Source organism: Heterocephalus glaber, unplaced genomic scaffold (assembly GCF_053883595.1).
Source record: "Heterocephalus glaber isolate CG9 unplaced genomic scaffold, H.glaber_assembly_v1.0 deba00000122, whole genome shotgun sequence".
In the NCBI taxonomy this organism is placed as follows: domain Eukaryota; kingdom Metazoa; phylum Chordata; class Mammalia; order Rodentia; family Bathyergidae; genus Heterocephalus; species Heterocephalus glaber.
In genome coordinates, this window is record NW_028258138.1 from 8,924,345 (window position 1) to 8,943,562 (window position 19,218).

The window sequence follows — 19,218 nt, forward strand, 5'->3', positions numbered from 1 at the left end:
CTAGACAGTGCATACTAGGCTCATGTTAGGAAAATAATAATTTAAGCTCTACAAATTATTTCTTTACCCCTATTGAAGAACTGATGGTGGGAATACTGCGAGGAACCACAGAGGGTAAAAGAAGAGAGTCACCTCATATACTGGGCAAAGTAGGTGGTAGAAAAGTAATCCTAATTTTCTCTAAGGTATTAAAACCCAGCTTTCTCAAGTTGTTCAGAATTCTCTAGCACTTCTGCAAACCTCTTTCGGAACATGTTTCTTCTTGACAGTGGAGATGGGTACCTGCTTTCTCTTCATTTTTCTTTGGAAAGTTTAAAACTATAAAGGAGACTGAAGGCCTGGAGCTATCTGTTAACAAAGGGCAGGGTTTTAAACACACTCTGGTTGGTGTCAATGACCAATATATGAAAGTTCTCTGCAGCTGGAAGCTGGGACCTCTTCAGGCTTTTTGTTCAGATAGAAACTAGGCAGTAAATCAGAAATATCTTCAGGATTCATAAGGGAATTATTACGAGGCAGGATTTAGGATCAGTGTGGATTTTAGAATGCTTCCCTTTTAACATTAAAGGATGGCAGAAATCGTAGGCTTGGTGATTAACTTCTCAGGTGATCACCTGTATTGTATGATGTTCAAGATCTGAAGGAATACAAATGTCTAAAATTGCCCCTACTAGCCTTCCACAAAACCCTGTGTCCCAGAGAGCCATCTAAAAAAGGCTACAGTCTGTCAAGCTGAGAGTGGTCTTCCCAGGCCCAATCTACAAGAGGGAATCTAGGTGACCACTAACCTTTCCAGGAGGTGACAATTTTGCCTGTTTCCCCATCCACAAACCAAAAGGGTACATTTTTGAGATTTTTCTATACCTTCCCACAAGGCCAGGTGAATACTCTTGTCTTCTTCATAAGCTTTATATTGTAAAGATGTGCTAGTCAGATCTCTCCCCTTTCAGGTACTTTTGAGCAGTCATATTAATTGCTACAGCTGCTCACCATAGCTATGAAAGTAAATACACAATCTAGAATTAAAACACAATATTGCAAAATAGCTACCTAGGAGACGAAGTAGATTTGGTTTCCAAACTGGAAGTTCTTAATAAGTCTTTTGGATCACATGTTCATTGAAAACTTCTGCTTGCTTTTAAAACAAGAGCCATTTCTGGTCAGTTAGGTCATTAGCTTCTCTTCCAATCGTCTTGCTTAATGGAAGAACTTCCACAGCAGCAAACAAATGAGCATCCCAGCCAAAAATGCTTGTAAAGGAGGCAGGTGACTAGATAATGCACTGTAGGATCACATGCCAGATCAGTGGTCCAGTGGTGTGGGATTTTTCATTTGAATCCACACTCAGTAAACTGCACTATCGCTTCATGTCTAAGAGAGCTACACCATATCAACCTGGTGATTTCTCCCCCACACTCCCCTTTTCCTGGCCATGGACATGTGAAGATAACCCTGTTTTACTAAACCCAAGCCTCAGATTTCACAGCTTTGGGTTCAAAGCAAATGTTATTTTAGCCTGAATGCTGCCACTTTGCTCAGTGAGAGGCAACCAAAGAATCAACCAGGAAAGCAAAATATCATTTTATGTATAAACTACGAAAAGTTCACTTTAAAAAAAGGAAAATCAGAATCAGAAGTTTTTGAAAGTGTGGAGTTTAGGAAACTCACTAAATTTTACTAGAACTATGTTTGGAGGGCTGACTATCCCAATTATAAACAACTAGACTTCATTTTGCATTTCTTTGTAGTAGTCACTGAATCCTATAAATTCAAGGTTTCCTTGATCACAGATAATTTATTTATAGCTAAACTTGAAAGTTCTTTGACAGGGATAGTTCTACACTATAGATGTTCGCAGTTAAATGGAGAGCTTTTAGGATATTTCAGACATTACAGAATTACCTGGAAGCTTTACCTTCCCCCATTTCCACTGAGGCCTAGCTGGACCAATGTAAGGGGAAAGGGCTTGGCCCAAGGCCCGAAGGGACTAGCTGCTCTCTAAACAAGGAGAAACACAGCCGGCTGGTCAAGGCGAACACCCAGGCTTTATTAGAAGGAGGTCATTTCTATGCCGCGTGCTTTCTTTGGCAAGTGGTATGACTCCCTCCTACCCACACCCCAAAGAGAAGAGAGGGACCAGCTGTTTCAGCATCCCAACCTTGACCCAGCGTCTTAGAAGCCCCACAGCTATCAGACGTGGTGACACATGCCCAGAATGCCAGCTCTCAGGAGGCTGAGGCAGAAGGATTGCCAAGAGTTTGAGGCAAGTCTGGGCTACATAGTGAGTTCAAGGCCAGTGAGACTCTGTCTGCAAAAACAAACAAACAAAAAGAAACCCCCACACTCAAATGGAGGAGCAAAACATGTAGACTCCTGTTTTCAAAGGAGCCAGTTATGTGAAGTGATCAGAAACCTTAAATCCCTAACATGCAAAACTGTACAAAAATAATTTTATGGAATTTGGAATGCTTAAGACTCACTGAATCAATGAACAAAGACATGAGTCAATCAATCATCAATGACCCCCAAAACACATTTCTAATCAGCACCTCAGGGCACTGTGAACAGAAATGCTCTGTGTCATAGACATGTAAACATGTCTTTAAGGTAGAAGGTACAGTGACAAAGGGAAAGAGGAAAGGGCTGCCCTGAAAGTTGGGTTCCTGAGTTTCACCCACTTTTCACTGTTCCAGACCTAGTTTTGTGTCCCTGTGGTGTTGAGAACATTCTGAAATCCCACTTCCAGTGTTGGGTGTTGAAGCAATGCAGAGCCTAAACTCGCTTCACAAATTATTTCTTGTGAACAAGGTACATAATTTCAGGGAGATTTTTAATTCTTTGCATTTTTATTCAAATGCCATTAGTTGAGTGTTAATAAATAACACTCAACAAGCCTCAAATGGCTAATCCACCAAATCCACCAGAATAAGGTATGCTATAGGGTTCTAGTTCTGAAAATCTAAACTACAGACTTAAGGCTTCTCATCTTGAAACATCACCTACTGATATTGCTCATGAGGAGATTATTAATATGCAGCCTACAATCCTGAAAAAGATGATGTCAATAGAATTTATGTGTTGATCGGTTTCCCCATGGAACTATGGCATCACAGAGGATTGTTTTTTCTGCCAAGGGCCAAAGTAATAACTTTTACAGAAATGCCCAATCAACCACATCATTGGGAGGTGGGTGACCTAAGGAACATAAAGTGTTCTAAAGCATAAATAAACCTTAAGGGACCAAGAAAAAAATGAGATAAAGCAAATACAAAGAACATCAGTCCATACTAAGTTTGTAACTAAGTTCACAGTTCTACAAGGGAAAGGGATATTGTTTTAGTCACCTTTGCATTGCTGTGGCCAAATGCCTGAGAAAAACAACTCAGAAAAAGAAATTTTATTTTGGCTCATGGTTTCAGAGGTTTCAGTCCATGGTTAGCTGGCTCCATTGCTTTGAGGCCTGTGGCAAACCAGAAACATCATGGCAGAAGAACATGATGGAGGAAAGCTGCTTACCTTATGGCACCTAGGAAACAGATCAAGGGGAAGAGTGCTGGAGAAAAGGTATATTCATCAAAGACACAAATCCAATGACTAACCGCTTCCAACTGGCCACCACCTTCTAATAGCCCATTCAGCTATGAACTGATCAGTGGGTTGTCAATCAGAGATAACCATCAAAATCAGTGTGGAGATACCTCAAAGAACTAGGGCTAGAGGTCCCATTTGACCCAGCTATCCCCCTGTTGGGTATCTTGCCAAAAGAATTAAAATAAGCATACCACAGTGATATATGTGCACCCATGTTTATAGCGGCACAGTTCATAATGGCTAAAGCTTAGAAACAGCCCAAGTGCCCATCAACTGGAGACTGGATAAAGAAGATGTGATTTTTTTATAACATGGAGTACAACTCAGCCATAAAGAATGACAAACTAGAGACATTTATAGCTAAATGGATGCATACTGAGGCCATACTCAAGTGAAATAAATAGGACACACATGTAAATACTGAATAGTTTCTCTAGTGTGAGAAACTGAAAGTGTAAATAAGGATTAAAATTATTAAAATGAATAATTGATAATTTGAAATAGGAAGAAAAGGTCCAAAGGGGTAAGGGAAGTGGGAGGGTAAGGGGAAAGGAAAAGAAGGGAAAAGGAAAATTATGAGAAAAGAAAAAAATGGAAACAAAGTCTATGTAAATAAGGAAGGGTGGAGGGGGTGAAGGGCGCACAGGGAATGGGGAAAAAATAAGAACCAAGATACATCATGTACAGGTACAAGCACCCAATGATAAATGTAAACATATTGTATACTAAAATGCACCAATAAAAGAATTTAAGCAAAACAAAAAAAGTGGAAAGTATTCTAACGCATATATAAATCTTAAGAGGGTGACAAAGATAATATGAGATACATCTGATAGAAACTGGACAGAGAGCACCAGTTCATATTGTCTAAGTTTCTAACCAAGTTCACAATTTCCATAAGGGACAAGGATGCCTTCATAAGGGACATAGAATACAGGAAAGCTTCTTTGCTTGGGGAGAGCCTGGCATTGCAGCCCTCAGAATTTGATACCCCAATGCAAATTCTGAAGTTCCTGTTTTCAAGTCTCCCATAGAGACTGAGGAAGGGATATCAGCTCCTTCCTCCACAGTTTATAGCAGCATATTAGGAATCCCCATAGTCCGGTCCCCACCTCTTGGTTAGGTACAGAGCGAAACCACTGGTGTGGCCCATGTCTCCCACTTTGCGGTCAAAAGCGGTGAGGGCAAGCGAAATGGGGGACAGGCAGACATTTGTGCAGACTATGTGGAAAGCGTCGAGGTTTCTCTAGCCTCTCTGTGGGGCAAAGGGAACCTAACGGGACTGGAAACCAGCCCACTGATCCTTGTCACTCTGTCCCTCGTCTTCTTTGCCTGCTGTTTAGTAAAGAGACAAAAAAAGAAAAAAGAAAAAAAACCAGTGAAAGCAGCAACAACCAACAAAACCCAAGGGCAGAAATAAGGCTCCTCGCAGATTAAGTGTCTGATAGGTGGATGGGTCTTCTCTCTTGCCACACTTAGGAGGGATGAACGGAAAGGTCGTGGTGCCCGCCACATCCTTACTTCTGCTGATATTGTTCACTGTCGTTACGCCAGCTAATCCCAAGACACAAATACTACGCACCACACTTTCCTCCAGGGCATGAAGAAAAAGGCTATGGGAAGTGAAGCAAGGTCCATTTTAGAAGAGAATAACTGAGTAATTCCCTGTGAAACAAATAAAAGGCCACACAGTGGATAGCACTTTCTACAATGACTTTGACTTTGTTGCTAGACTTAACCAGTGCTTTAGGGCGTCTGTCCCGTGAAAGTGGGGAGCTGCATTTATTTCATGCTGTTGGGGAAATGTGTTATCCGTTTGCTTGCTCCTGGCTGTAGAGGGGGATTATGATCCACCAGGAAACAGGCCTCTCACTTTTCACATCCTAGAACTCAGAAATAATTTCATTCATCATTGCACCTAAATCCTGAGGAATATATTATAGACCTTAAAACCATGAAACATGGGTCTGAATTTTTCAAAAAAAAAAAAAAAGCTTCCTAATCCTACATATATTTCCAAGTATGTATAGCATTTATTCTTTTCAACTGTTATAATAATTAATTTATTAGTAACTGGATGAAGTGGTCAACCCACAGAGCTTAATTATGGAACCACTCAGCTTCCAGCTTTAAACTCTGGCAAAAGGCTTAGCAATGTGGGTGCTCACTGTTCACAGCAGGTGGAATCAAGTGGTGCAAAGTACTTGAACAAATTAAATGGCACCTGCCACATTGTCTCATATATGAATTATGCTTGAAAAATGCCAGGGCTATTTTTAATCTTGATTTAATAATATGGCCTGATACCAACTGAAGCTTTTGCATGGAGATGAAAAGCTTATTTCCTTGTAAAATTCTCACGAGGAATTATTACAACAAAGGAACATCTTGTTCTGGAAAGCCTGCTTAATAATGCAGCCTGTTGTTATACACCCCTGTGGTTTATGTTCTTGAATGACAGAGTATTCCAATCCCTATAGTGACTCAAAAGGGAAAAATGCAGCAGCAAATGGAAGGCCTGGCAACAGAGACTCCCTCCCTCCACTAGGCCCCCTCTAACTTCCTTAAACTACTCCATGCCTCCCGCCTTGGCCCTGCCTTCATATCCACCCAGAGTTCACCACTGTAGAGGAAACAAGTTACATGTCCCAGTCACCAAGTGCTGTGTAAAAAGCTACCACAAATTTAGGTCTTTTGGTCCCATGTAGCACTGACAAAGTTCACTCAGCTGTACTCAACTGGTGGATGGGCTGGGAGGAGGACAAGATAGCTTCTCACAGGTCATCCAGCATCTTACACGCATGGCTGAAAGGCTGGGCTGAGCCAGGATTGCTGAGTGGAGCACCTATAGGTGGCCTCCTCCTTCATGGTGACCTCAGGATGGTCAGTGAAGTTATGCAGCCTTCCATGAAAAAAATTCATCTAACATCATCTTGCCATTATTCTACTGATTACCAAGAGTCAAAAAGGTCAAGTCATATTCCGAGGGAGGAAATGAGAGCCCAATTCTCAATAAAAGCCATGCTAAACAATGTGCTGCTGTTTTTAATGTACTATACTATATGATTCCAAGGTATGCCCAAGTGCTCAAATCACATACCTATAGACCCAGCTCTTTACTCACTTGAAATAGTTAAAGAAAACATTAACAGTGTCTAAAGATATCAGAGTCATTATTTTATATTCAGTGATTGGCAGGGCTTCATATCTGTAGTACTTAGTTTGCCAAAACTCAATGACTGGGGCCACCTTTATTGGTGCTATTTCAATTCAAAGAATCATAACACATTTGCTAAAATGGCAGTTAGCAAAGAATGTTCCCTCCATATCTGATGTGCTAATTAATACCTCTGAGCTTTCTTAAGCATTGAATTTTTAAGGGTTAAGTGACACTAAGAAGCCACTGAGTGTAACCCAAAACTTCACCCAGTCTATTCATGGGAACAGAATTGAAGGCATCCAACCTGGAGTTAAAACAAAGTGAACAAAGCTGGGGAGAGATTACATCTTCCCAGGGTTCTTTGAAGTTGCCTCCAGAGCTCTGACACCAAAGACACAAAAAAGTGTTAATTTTCCTCATTTCAGGAGAAACTAGTGTCGCTAGATTTCCAGACCAAAGACAACTTTGTTCTGTACAGCCTTCAAAGCACGGGGCAGCTGTAATATGTCCAGTGTTTCAGTGTGGCCACTGTCCTAAGGGCCCATGTGCGGCTCAAACCAGGGAAAAGAATGACCTCCCTGGTCTGGTTCTTCATCCCTGCATCCCACTGCAGCTGGAGAGGGTCAGAGGTACTGCTGGGGACACTGCTGGGATGCATGGAGAGGTCCTGCCTACCGCACTGCAGCATCCTAAGGCCCCAGAAAATTAGAAAAAGACAAGCATAAAGCCTTGGCCAGAATGGCACCAGGGCTTCTCTGCCCCTCAGCAGCTAACCACCTTCTCCTGCAGAAAGTCCCAGTGTATGGAAGGCGGCAGCAGACAGGTTTATGAAAGAGGCCCCAACAATCCCTCTTCTCCAGGACAGGCCTGAGGTCACACATTCAGAAACAAAAAGGGAATCCTGGGATGCATGTACATTTGATGGGTGCCAGATTGATTCTCCTTTGTAAAACCGGAGATGACAGAAATGAGAGGTACTGCAGTGATGGTGCTATCTTCCTCTATACCACTCTGCTTTTCAACTATATCCCTCACCAAAGTCTCCTGCCACCAACACAGAAGGACAAAAATGATCTTCCTCGTGCCACAGGATTTTAAGAGCTAAATCACTGTCCTCAGATATAAGCCAACATCAGTCAATATAATTTAATTTGGGAGACATTGCTGGTTCAGGTGAAGGATGTTATGGGATAGGAGATTTCCATTCTACAAAATATATAATTAAAAGCTGGCAAGTCCTGCTGCCTGGTGTGGTAGCCATGCTTCTATATAGCTGTCATTCATGTGTCCACTACAGTGCAGAAGGATAGATAAATCTATGGGTCGTCCTCAAGGTCAGAGATCTAGAGCCCAAATCTCTCCTTGCTATCATTTGGATGTGGAACAGCCCCCATGGGTCCATGTGATAAAGGCTTATTCCCCAGAGTGGTGGTGTCAGGAGACTGGGGAACCTTCCAGAGGTGGAGACTAACAGGAGGTCTTCGGGTCACTGGGGTTTGTCCTTGAAAGGAACTGTGCAACTGTGATCCCCTTTTGCCCTCTTTTTTGCTTCCTGACCATGATGTAGATAGCTCTGCTCCACCACATGCTTCTCTTCATGCTGTGCCACCTCACCACAGGCCTAAAGGCAATGGGACCAACTCATCTTGGACCAGAACCTCCAAAACTGTGAACCAAAACAAACCTTTTCTCTTTATAAGTTGATTAGCTCAGGACTGTGTTATAGTGACTTGATGCTGACGAACACACCCCTTGACAGGGGTCACTGCTCAGCTACCAGCCCGCTAGTCCCGCTGGTTCCATTCCAGCTCCATCTTCCCCCTCCTCATGCTATTTTCTAACTCTTCCTCTCAGTCCCTCTCCAGATTGAAGCTCCAAAAAACAGCAGCAACATTTGTCCTCATCACTGTTATACCCCCAGCCCCAAGCACAATGTCTGATGCTTGGCGAGTGATCAATAAATATTTGTTTTAAGTATACACTTGGGTCCCAAACACCATCAGTCAGATTGGGAAACTGAAAAGCAGCTTTTTGCTTCTCCTCACATCAATAGACTCAACTTTTATGTGAACAAACGAGAGCAGAAAGGAAGAGAAGCAGTGAGTGGGAGAGTCCATGAACCTAGCAAAAAGCTGTAATTAGAGAACATTTTCAAGCTGAGTATGTCTTATACATACACGTAAGATTAGGTGGAGTCCTTGTAGGCTGAGTCAGTATATATCAAAACAATCTGTGGTTTTCAACAGACCTACTACCTTGGAAACTTCCAGCTGATCTTTCCAAACTACCTCTGATAGTTAAGTATTCATTTCTTCCTCCTATTCAGCAAGCACAAGCTATGGACAACCTCCCTGATCCTCCACAATCCACTGGGCGACTGTAAAGAGATTTGTCATATTCGCTATGCGTTCTGGCCAATTTTCAGCAAATGGAAGCATAAATAGAACACCTGGTTAGGAGACAACCTTAGAGACAGTATTTTGATATTACTACATCACAGATCACGTTTTCACAATGGTTTTGATTTGTAGGTATCAACTTTACTTCAGCAGATCACACACCATGATCAAAGTGATCCACCAATACTTTCAGGTGGAATAATGTGGGCATGAAATGATCCCACCCCACACAGTTCAAACTCTGTTCTGAACAGGACTTCTTACCCTGCAACATGGAGTTAAATTCTGAAAGTGCATGTGCTTGGTAAAACATACCTGCTAATTAAAAAGAAAGGAAGAAATTAAAGGCTGGAAGCACCTAATCCATCAGGATTTAAGAAGTTATCGAATAAAAAGCATAACAGAGCATTTAAAGATTCCAGTAAACAAAGGTGAAGATTTCACGAGTGTTATCTCAGTCCATGCTTCACTTTCCCATGCATCAATTATAAGAAGTTACTAAGATGAAGAGACTAAATCACCCCAGTGCCGACAGTCAACATGTTCCCATGAAAATAAGGGCAACATGTGTTACACTTAAAACTGTGAAGGTTTTAGGTGCACAGAAACAGGCTGGATTTGACCTGCAAGCCATAGTTTAGACCACTGGTCTAACCCCATCTTGCCATCTCATTTCCCTGTGCCCAAGAAAGGTCTAGAAGTGGGGTGCATAGAAGTCACCCCCAAGCAATGGGACAGAAGGGAAAGTACTGCCGGCACTCTGAGGTGGAAATCTTTACCTGATGAAAGAGAAATGGGTGAGAGAAGAAAACCCCTGTCTCTTCCTCCCACCCTCCTACTTCAGCTGTTGATGGTCTGATGCTCAGGAGATCCCATTTTGAGGATAGAGTGAGACAGAACACAGCCAGTCTGTGCCCTGGGTGACATAGGCACACTGTTGCCTATTTCTTGTATGAGAAACAAGAATGTGGGTTTAGATCCTCTTGTTCTTGGATAATCTATGAGTTGCAACTGAACACACTGTAATGACATTTTCCCCAACATTCAGTACCATAGGGTAGCACTGGCTGGGGCAACAGTATCGAACAAGTTTTTAAAAAAATCAAGAAATAGTCTTAAATTCAAGACTGAGAAAATTTCATAGCAGCACTAAGTAAAATAGATTTTGTACCTATGCACTAACAGCTCCGAGTTAAAATGTTCATTTGAGCAGTAAGCAGGGGTCTTGATGCAAACAAGGCCCCAGCTGAAGATGGGCTTGATATTGTCTCCCTGCAGGAGTAGAATGGGCTCCAGGGAGCCTGGTGGTGTCATCCAGTAGCTATTAATATTGTGCAGAAACATTTCCCCAAACTGTGCCTAGACATTAGGTCCAGCTGGTGAGTCAGCATCAGACAAAAACAGCAAGAAAGTCAGTCCCGAAAAAGAAGGAGTTTAAGCGATTTAAACATTCACTACCTCAACTCTTAGGATGAAAACAATTTTACTGAGTGTAACAGGAGCTCAAATCACAGCCACCCCATTTTAGAAAATCTTTAAGAATTTGTACCAGAGTTTATCAGGGGACCTACTCTCTGTGGAGCAGAAAGGAAGATAACTGTGGCTTTCTAAATACAACTAAATTGATAACGAGTATTTCCTGTATCTTTGGGGCCTCCTGCTGCATGCTCCTATAGCCTCCTCCTCATTCTAGTGCCTCCATCTCTTCTTACTATCAGTAATTGTCTATCATGTGCTGGACCCTGTGCTAATAATGGCTGAGAAAACAAAATGGCCAAAAACTACATGGTCTTTGGAATGCCAGTTTCCAGCCCAATGAAGAAATTAGGTACGCATGCCATACTACCTTGTTCAATATCATCCTCATGCAAATGGCAAGTTTGGGGAGGGCAGGGACCTTGCTTGTGACTACAGAGTGAATCCATCCTCCAAATGTCCATGAGCTAGAAACTTGATCTCCAAATTCACACACTAATGATATTCAAAGATGGAACCTTTGGGAGGCTACCATGACTAGATGCGGCCATGAGGGTGGGGTTGCCATGATGACATTCGTGGCCTTATTAGAGAATGAGAGACAGAGACAGAGAGAGAGAGAGACAGAGACAGAGAGGGAGAGAGTGTGTTGAGCTGGCACACTTGCTCTTTCTCACCATGTCATGACTCAGCAAGAAAGGTCTTACTACATGCTAAGTACAGGTCCAAGTACCCTTGGGCTTTCCAGACTCCAAAACCATTTAAAAAAATGCTATTCTTTATAAATTCCCAGGCCTTGAGTATTTTGTTATAGCATCAGAAAGTGGGCTGAGACTTTAGCCATTGTGTTCTCAGACTCTAGCACAGTGCCCCCCACACATGGCATGGGGACAGAGTGAGCAGGTTGGACCTGCAGTGCAATGTGCCATTCAAACCTTAGCATGGATCAGAGCCTGGGCTTTCCCATGTCCCTCCAAACCCTAGGCTTTGTGCCAGTATCAGAACGGGCAACTTTACACATTTACAGGACCTACTGTAGTATTTCTGAAGGTGTCCTGCTTGTCTGTAATGCTCACAGGGATAGGAGAACAGAGTGCACCTCAAGGAGAAAGGCTGGCCCTGTGAAACCAAGGACAAAGAGAACACTGGCTATGAGGAGGAGGGACTCAGGCTGAAGTCAGGGAAGCACAGCTCTCCCATGAGGCACAGCAGGGAGCGGTGGCCCATGAGCACAGGCAGGACAGAGGTGCAGGACAGAGCCACAGGCCCCAAAGACCCCAACGTTGTAGCCCCACTACCAAAACGTCTTCATAGAGGAAACTGGGCCTGACCCTCTCACAAGGACACTGAACAAAGGCAGCAAGGAAACGGGCTTGGGTCCAGGTTTTGCTTCTCACTAGCTGTCATCTTAAATCCATCAACTCTCTACCTGACCACCTACCTAATATCACCATAAAAGCAACAACTGAGGGCCTGCTGGGACCTACTGCAGTACCCAGAAATGAGGATAAACATTAGAACACATGTGTCCCTCAATGTGTGTGGGGGGCACCAGTACCCTCCGTGTGCAATGTACATGCCTGTAGAAAAGCCATTGCTAAAATGTCTACTTATGTCAAGTAACCATGTGCTGATTTCATTTATGTAAGTTACAAGCAAGTCTTCAAAATTAATCAGAAAACAAACTACAAAAAATAAGATGTTAGGGGAGAACTAAAATTACGGAAGTATTATCTTTGCTCACTTCCCTTCAGAACATGTAGTAAGCACCCACATAGTAAGGAAAGCAATATCTCCCTTCCAGGCTCCTCAGAGTCTGGGTCCCAAACAACAGGTCTCAGCATGCTCCTTCCAGGCCAGACATGCTCAGAAGTGCAGCCTACTGGTCACCAGAAGCTATAGCCTACTGGTCTACTAAAAGCTGCAGCCTACTGATCTACCAGGAGTTGCTGAGATGTTGGTCCTGGAATGTTTTTGATTTTTTTGTTTGTTTGGTTGATTATTTTTTTGTTCTGTTTTATTTTGTTCTTTGACATTTCTGGCTCATAGTGCTTATTTGAGGCCTATGTCTTTTTTGAGTTTTACTTTGTTCCATGAGGTCTCAGTTTCATTTTCTTTCGAGAACCCAAGTGTGATGTTGATGGAGGCTCATGAAACTCGGCAGTAAGTGTGTGTTAGGTTAAATAAGAGCTCTGCAAAACACAGTTGAAGAAATGCTTAGATCCTGGCCCAGGATCATATAATGGTCACACTGAGGAATTTTAAATCATGTAAAATTTGCCAGGAAATCTCTGTCTCAGAGATTTCTGTCCCACACCTAGGCCTTGCCTTAAAGATGAACTAGAGAAATCAAAGCTGACTAAGTTGCTGTGAGCCTTTTGGTTGTTATCGTGCTGTGCTATTATGCTATGCTGTTACCCTTCCCTGTTATGAGTAAAGAAGAAAAGAAATCCAGGAATGCCAGCACATGCCTGGAATCCCAGCACCTGGGAACCTGAGGCAGAAGGATTTTGAGTTTGAGGCCAGCCTGGGCTAAATAAAGATTTTCAGGACCAGCCTAGATTACATAGCAAGGCTGTGTATTTTGAAACTTTTTTAAAAAGTAGAAATACAAAAAGAGGAAGAAGAGGAGGAGGAGAAAAGGAGTGGGAGAAAAAAAGAATCTTTCTAACAAAATATATTGCAAGGTTACACTGCAATTTGATGACAGGTAACTATTTGAGAAAAGAAAACTAAAAATGGGCATGATTACAACTAATTTGCCACACAGTAATTCAAGGTCTTCATTGGCTTGTTCTATTTAGTTCTGACTCTTTTAAAATTATACACCCTTGCTTCCTTATAGAATAAAACAAAATGACAAATTAATAACATGCCGATTCTCATAAAGAGGTGGGGTATAAAAAGGACCCAGGTGACTAAAATCAAAAATCAATTTGAGGCAATTAATATTATTACATTTTACTCATTAGTAAGTCATTACTCTCTGGTATATTTATAACCAATGTATTCCTTTTAAAAAATAAGAAGAAATGGCCAGGTGTGGGAGCACATGTCTGTAATCATAGCACTCTAGGAGACTGAGGCCGGAGGATCCCAAGTTTAACTCTAGCCTCAGCAACTTAGTGACTTAAAGGCTCTCAGTGTGACAGTGCTGGTTTCAACTTCTAGTACTACCAAAAAAATGTAAAAGTTAAAAATTCACAAATAGAATGTGGCCTAATTAATTTTAAGTGTGTTTACTAAGCCGTCATATGAAGCCTAGAGGAATATTTAGAAACACATTGTAGTGCTCACCTTAAGGAATAGCTCTGTAAATTCTATGCTGCAACTACATCATAGAAAACCAATTTTGAGCACTTGCCCTAACATATTTGCCAAGTCCAGGTCAGCCATCCACTGGGAAAAACAGAATTCACCTAAAATGGAGCCCAAGGAGGGACCCAGGCAAAACTAAATCAAGCAAAGAAATCCTATTCTGGCTTAACTTAAGGATTTTAAATCAAATATTGCAAACTTGGAGCCAGGCGTGATGGTGCATGGCTGTAATCCCAGCACTCGGGGAAGCTGAGGGAGGAGGAGCATAACTTCGAACCCAGAGTAGGTGATTTAGCAACTTAGCAAGGCCCTCTGGAGATGTAGCTGAGAGCAAAGGTCCTGGATTTAATCTCTGATACCAAGGAAAACAAACTACCTTGAAAGTTCAGCAGAATAAAGGTTTTTTGCTTTTTTCATTAAGGTCTTTTGTTTTCATGTGTTTTTAAAGAGAATGATCAGTAGGTTCAGAAAAAAGTGAGGCCCCTTACTAAGAGACCCTCAGAAGTTAGCCGATCTCACTGTTTGGAGACCTATTTGTTTCCTTAATGAAAAAATATACTGACAACTGAGCCCCAAGGCAACCCTAAGCACACCTCGTGGAGAAGCTGCCATGTTAGCCCCCCCCCGCCCCCCGCCTTCGCAATCCACACTAACTACTGCCAAGTGGTATCTTGAAAAAAGGTGTTTTTACTTTTCCTAACATTCTCATCCCAGAGAATGGAAGTAATTAGGTACATCGAGGGATTTTTCCCTTAAAAAAAAAATGGCAGAGTGGAATGGGCAGAAAACTGTGCAGAATCAATGAAAGCTCTTGTGAGTTGAGCAGAAGCAGCAATAAGCACCAGCACTTACTCTGTGCTTACTTAAGCAAGACTCCATTCTCCATGCTTTCTATAACTTATTCTTGAATCCTCACAAGAACCTTAAGGGTAGGTACTGTGACTGCCCCAGTTTAATCATTGTGACAACAAAGGTACAGAAAGGTGAAGTAACTTGCCTAAGGTCACACAGCAAGAAAGTACAGAGTCAGGATTTGATTCCAAACCTATTGGCTCTAACTTCTGTGTTCTGGATCAACACCCTATACTCATGCAGGCAGCCAGCCACACACTCAGTCCTTCACTACAGTGCAGTCCCCACTGGCGATATAATAATGAACTTCACACAGGTCAGGTGACAGACAACACTGCCATGTGTGAGTGGAACATGGACAGAACATAGACACTCAACCTAGACTGGGGGCGGCAAAGTCTCTCCAGGATGGCTGAAGCCCACACTTAATTGTGGACACATGGCAGACAACCAGGCAAGAGCAGGGACTGGGGCAACGGTGGGGTGCGGCACTTGCAAAGTTTCGAAGCAGAAGGAATGTGCTTCCATGGTTCCCTTAAGAGACAGAAAGTGCTTTGCGATGGCTGGCATGGCAGTGCCATGGTTACATGGAGTGGGGACCCCCAGCAACACCAAGGGAAGGCCAGAGAAATGAGAAGCAGGAATGACAAACCAAAGAGCTTGTGCCTGGCTCTGAAATGTGGGTTTACCCGAAACTCTGCAATGACCAACTGAAGAATTATACACTAAGAGACAAAATGACCAGATCTTTTTCCTGCCTGCCTCACCAGCTATTTCCAAGGGACTTGATGGAAGAGGACCCAGCATGGAAGCAGGAGACAGGGAGCCGAGTTAGAAAGCTGTTACTGCATCTCACAGCTGTCACAGGAGGCCCTCTGCACAAATCGTGAAGCCATTCAGCCCCAGCAATGAAAAATTTCTTCAACCAGACCAGGTCTGGAACCACCCAGCAGCAGGTACCCCAGTTCTTCCCAGGACCTCTAAATGGGTTGTACCGTCAGGGGATTTCCCCATAGATCACTGTACCCTGTCCTAAGGCCTTAAAAATGGTAGGACAGCAGCCTCTCGCTAGTGAAGAAATACACGCCCGTTCCAACCCAAGCTCCTGGCCACCCAGACACTTCTTAAAATTCTAATGGTAATTACTTTGGAAGCATTTTTTTTTCTTTACTTATTAGGATTTGTCTACATTTCAGCCAAGAGACTTGGGCCATAACTGGCTTCTATAAGCCTGCAAGGATTTTGGAAGGATTATGATTCAATGTGTAACGCACATTCTTGACCTTATTATGTCCACTTCCCCGGGTCTAGGCAGAGGTCTTCAGAAAGGGCTTTTTTCTCTTTTTTTTCTTTAACAAAGCTCTTGGTGTGAGAGGCTGCTTGAATGTGTCTGTGTGTTTTTGATGCCTTGTAAAATTGTCTAAGCTCAAAACTTCCTCTGCCACAGGACTCTCCACAAACTCCTGCACAAGACAAACCATTGCTGTCTTCCCGACACAAGTGAGTTCGATCATACTGTCACACAGACAGCTGATGTTCAAGTCACCAGCTTCCAGCATTGCTCCAAAGGAAAGGTTAAAACGTTCGACAAATACGACCGTGTGTCAGTAAGCTTCCACCTTCCTCCCGGACACACATTCCCAGCTGTGAAACTGGAACGCCTTTTTGGAACTGAATGGCTGGCCAGCTCTGGGCCTCGGGAATTTGAGTCCCGGGGATAGTTTTCACATGGAACCTACCTGTCCGCATTTTCTTTTTCTCTTCAAGGATTAGAGCTTCCTGTGGCAAACACCCTTTCAATACCAATAGGGCGCGTCGCTTTTTGTTGTTTCCACTTAATTCATTCCCTAATCACTTCCAGACCCGGAGGGTGAGTTGGGATTTTCAGGACAAAGGACAGTGGAATGCTGATCCCACAGTCGCACCTCTGACTACCCTCGCGCCAAACTCCTGTCCTTCAGAGAATCCCCCAAACGCTCCTGAGATCTCTTGAAACCCTGCCTACCTTCTAGCAGTCAGAAGCACCTGGTGACAGTTCGTGCTGCGTGGGGAGGCACACTCTGCAAGTCCCTCCTGGATCCGAGAAGGCTCAGGGTGGGAAGGGGTGTCCTGAGACTGGAGGCAGGGACATTTACCTTGACGAAGAGGGTGATGTCATGCTCCTGTCCCGGGTCCCCCTCCTGGGCCGCTTCGCCGTCCTCCCCGCCGCCATTTACTGGCGCGGACTCCTCGCCGCCCTGGGCGCTGCCCTCCTCCGCCAGGTGGTTGCTGAGCTGGGGCTGCGGCTCCTCACCCTCACTGGACTCAGCCGCCTGCCCATGGCGGCGGCCGTCGGGGGGCCGCTCCTCGCGCCCCAGTGTGGCTTCCTCGCGGGCCCCCCCGGGGCTCGGCTCCCCCTCCCCTTGCTCCTCCCCGGTCTCCTCCCGGAGCCCCCCCGGGTCACCATTCTCGCCAACGTCTGCCCTCGCGTCCCCGGGGACCGCGTCCTCCGACTCCTCTGCCCCCGGGGACCCGCTCTCCGCCGCCTCGTCCTCCCCCAAAGCCTCCCTAGGCTCCCCCGGGCTGGGGTCCGCGCTCTCCTCCGCCGGGGGCTCGTTCTCCACCCCGTGCGCCCCTCCCGCTGGCGCCTCAGCTTCCATGCTGTCCCCTGCCGGTCCCTGGGCGTCTAGGCGAAACCCCGGTGGCTCCTCCAGCCCGCGCTCCGCTTCCTCGTGCGCCTCCGGGGCCGCGGGGTCCCCCGGGTCCCCCTGAGCCTCCCCCGAGGCCTCTTCCACCTGCTCGGCGCCGCCCGCCTCCTTCCCTGCCGGGGGCACCGCGGGGCCGTCCTGGGCGCCGTCCTGGGCGCCCTCCTGGGTCTCCTCCCCGCCCTGCGCTCCCCTAGAGCCCTGCGCCTCTGCCCCCGGGTCCCCTCCCTCGCCCGCGCGCCCCGCGTCCCTCCCGCCGCCGCCTTCCTCCTCCACCGCGCGCGTCCCCTCGCCGCTGGGCTCCGCTGCTGCGCCCTCGCCAGCCTCCTGTCCCTCTGCCTCCGATCCCGCTGCCAGAATCGCTGGGTCCTCAGGCGGCCCCTGGGGACCCGGAGGGCCACCCTCGGGCTCCGCGGCCTCAGCCATGGCTCTAGAACCCTGTCCTTTAACGGGGCGCCTTCCTTGACTGCTCAGTGGTGCCGGGGCGAGGGGCGAGGTGCAGGGGCTGCTGCACCTCTTCCGGGAGGGCGCCCCACTCTGGGCTCTGGCGACGAGGTTTCCCGCAGGGAAAAATCTGCTCGGCCCGGGCTTAAGGTGTTTGGGCTCCTCCTCCCTCTCTCGTGCTTCCTGATTCCCACCTCGACCCAGGAGTCTTGAGCGTGGGCCCTGGAGGTGCAGCGTCGGGCGGGAGAGGGCTACAGTCCTCCACGTCCTTTGAAGCGTCCACCAGCCAGCCGCTGTCCTAGATTTGACCAGAAGTCCTTGGTGCCAACTCCATGCCCTGGGGCTTGGGCGGGGTTTGTTCCACCTCCTCCCCCAGTGTTTGGGTGGCCTGGAAGCCTGGCCAATGCTCGCCTTTCTGTGGCCCTTGTGGATTTTCAGAGTCTGGTTTTCCTGGCCTCTTGGGCGTTTGGAACAGCTTCAAGTGCCAGAGCCATTTACACACAACCTGGTACTCAAACACCTAATTCCCACCTTAGCCCTGAAGTGAAACATTAAACTCCTCGCTAGGTTGAGCTTTGTGACCAACAGCAAGAGTATAAGTCCTGGGAAAAGGAAGAGGGGAGGGAAGGCTTGTGACCTTCTATTTCTCCAGGACCTTCCTGACTGGCTCCAGAGGTCTGCATGTAGAAGCAAAAGGAGCCAAATGGGCTTTTCTGACCACAAAAGGGTTTTGTGGCGCATGAGGGCCTGCCTCTCTATGCAACAACTACCCTGAGTCCCAACACTGGGAGAAGACTATATCCTTCACCTCCCTGGTCCCTGAAATGCTAAGAGTTGATTATCTGGTGGACTCCCTTAGATTTTCTAAACTCTTGACCAGTACTTTGGTCATGATGTTGTTAAGGAACTGAGAAGCTGGAAGCAGGGGAAGAAAATCCAAGATGTAAAAGAGGGAACTAGAACAATGGAATTCACTCAGCTGGGAAGCTCCCAGAATCACAGACTATGTACCTTCTCCTTCAAAAAGGAGGCTATGCTCTAAAGAACTAACACCAATTCTTCTGAAACTGTTCCATAGGATTTAAAGTGAAGGATCCCTCCAAATTCAGTCTAAGGTTAGCATTACTCTTTTATGAAAGACAAGGACACACACACACACACACACACACACACACATGCACACACACACAGATGAAAAGTATAGATCAACATCCCTGATGAACACAGATGCAGAAATTCTCAATAAAACCTAAGTCAAAGTCAACAGCACATCAAGATTATTACCCTCAATGAA

At 45.3% G+C, this 19,218-nt stretch overlaps 1 protein-coding gene across 1 annotated transcript in view; it reads right to left on the reverse strand.

Moving 5' to 3' along the window:
* Clic6 (CLIC family member 6) overlaps nt 1-18,269 on the reverse strand; it is a 45,610-nt gene extending 27,341 nt beyond the window's left edge. The window contains exon 1 of the mRNA XM_004842585.4: nt 16,932-18,269. Within this exon, the coding sequence (XP_004842642.2) occupies nt 16,932-17,906 (975 nt within the window). The 5' untranslated portion in view covers nt 17,907-18,269. The remainder of the gene's footprint in view (nt 1-16,931) is intronic.
* Between the last annotated feature and the right edge of the window lie 949 nt (nt 18,270-19,218).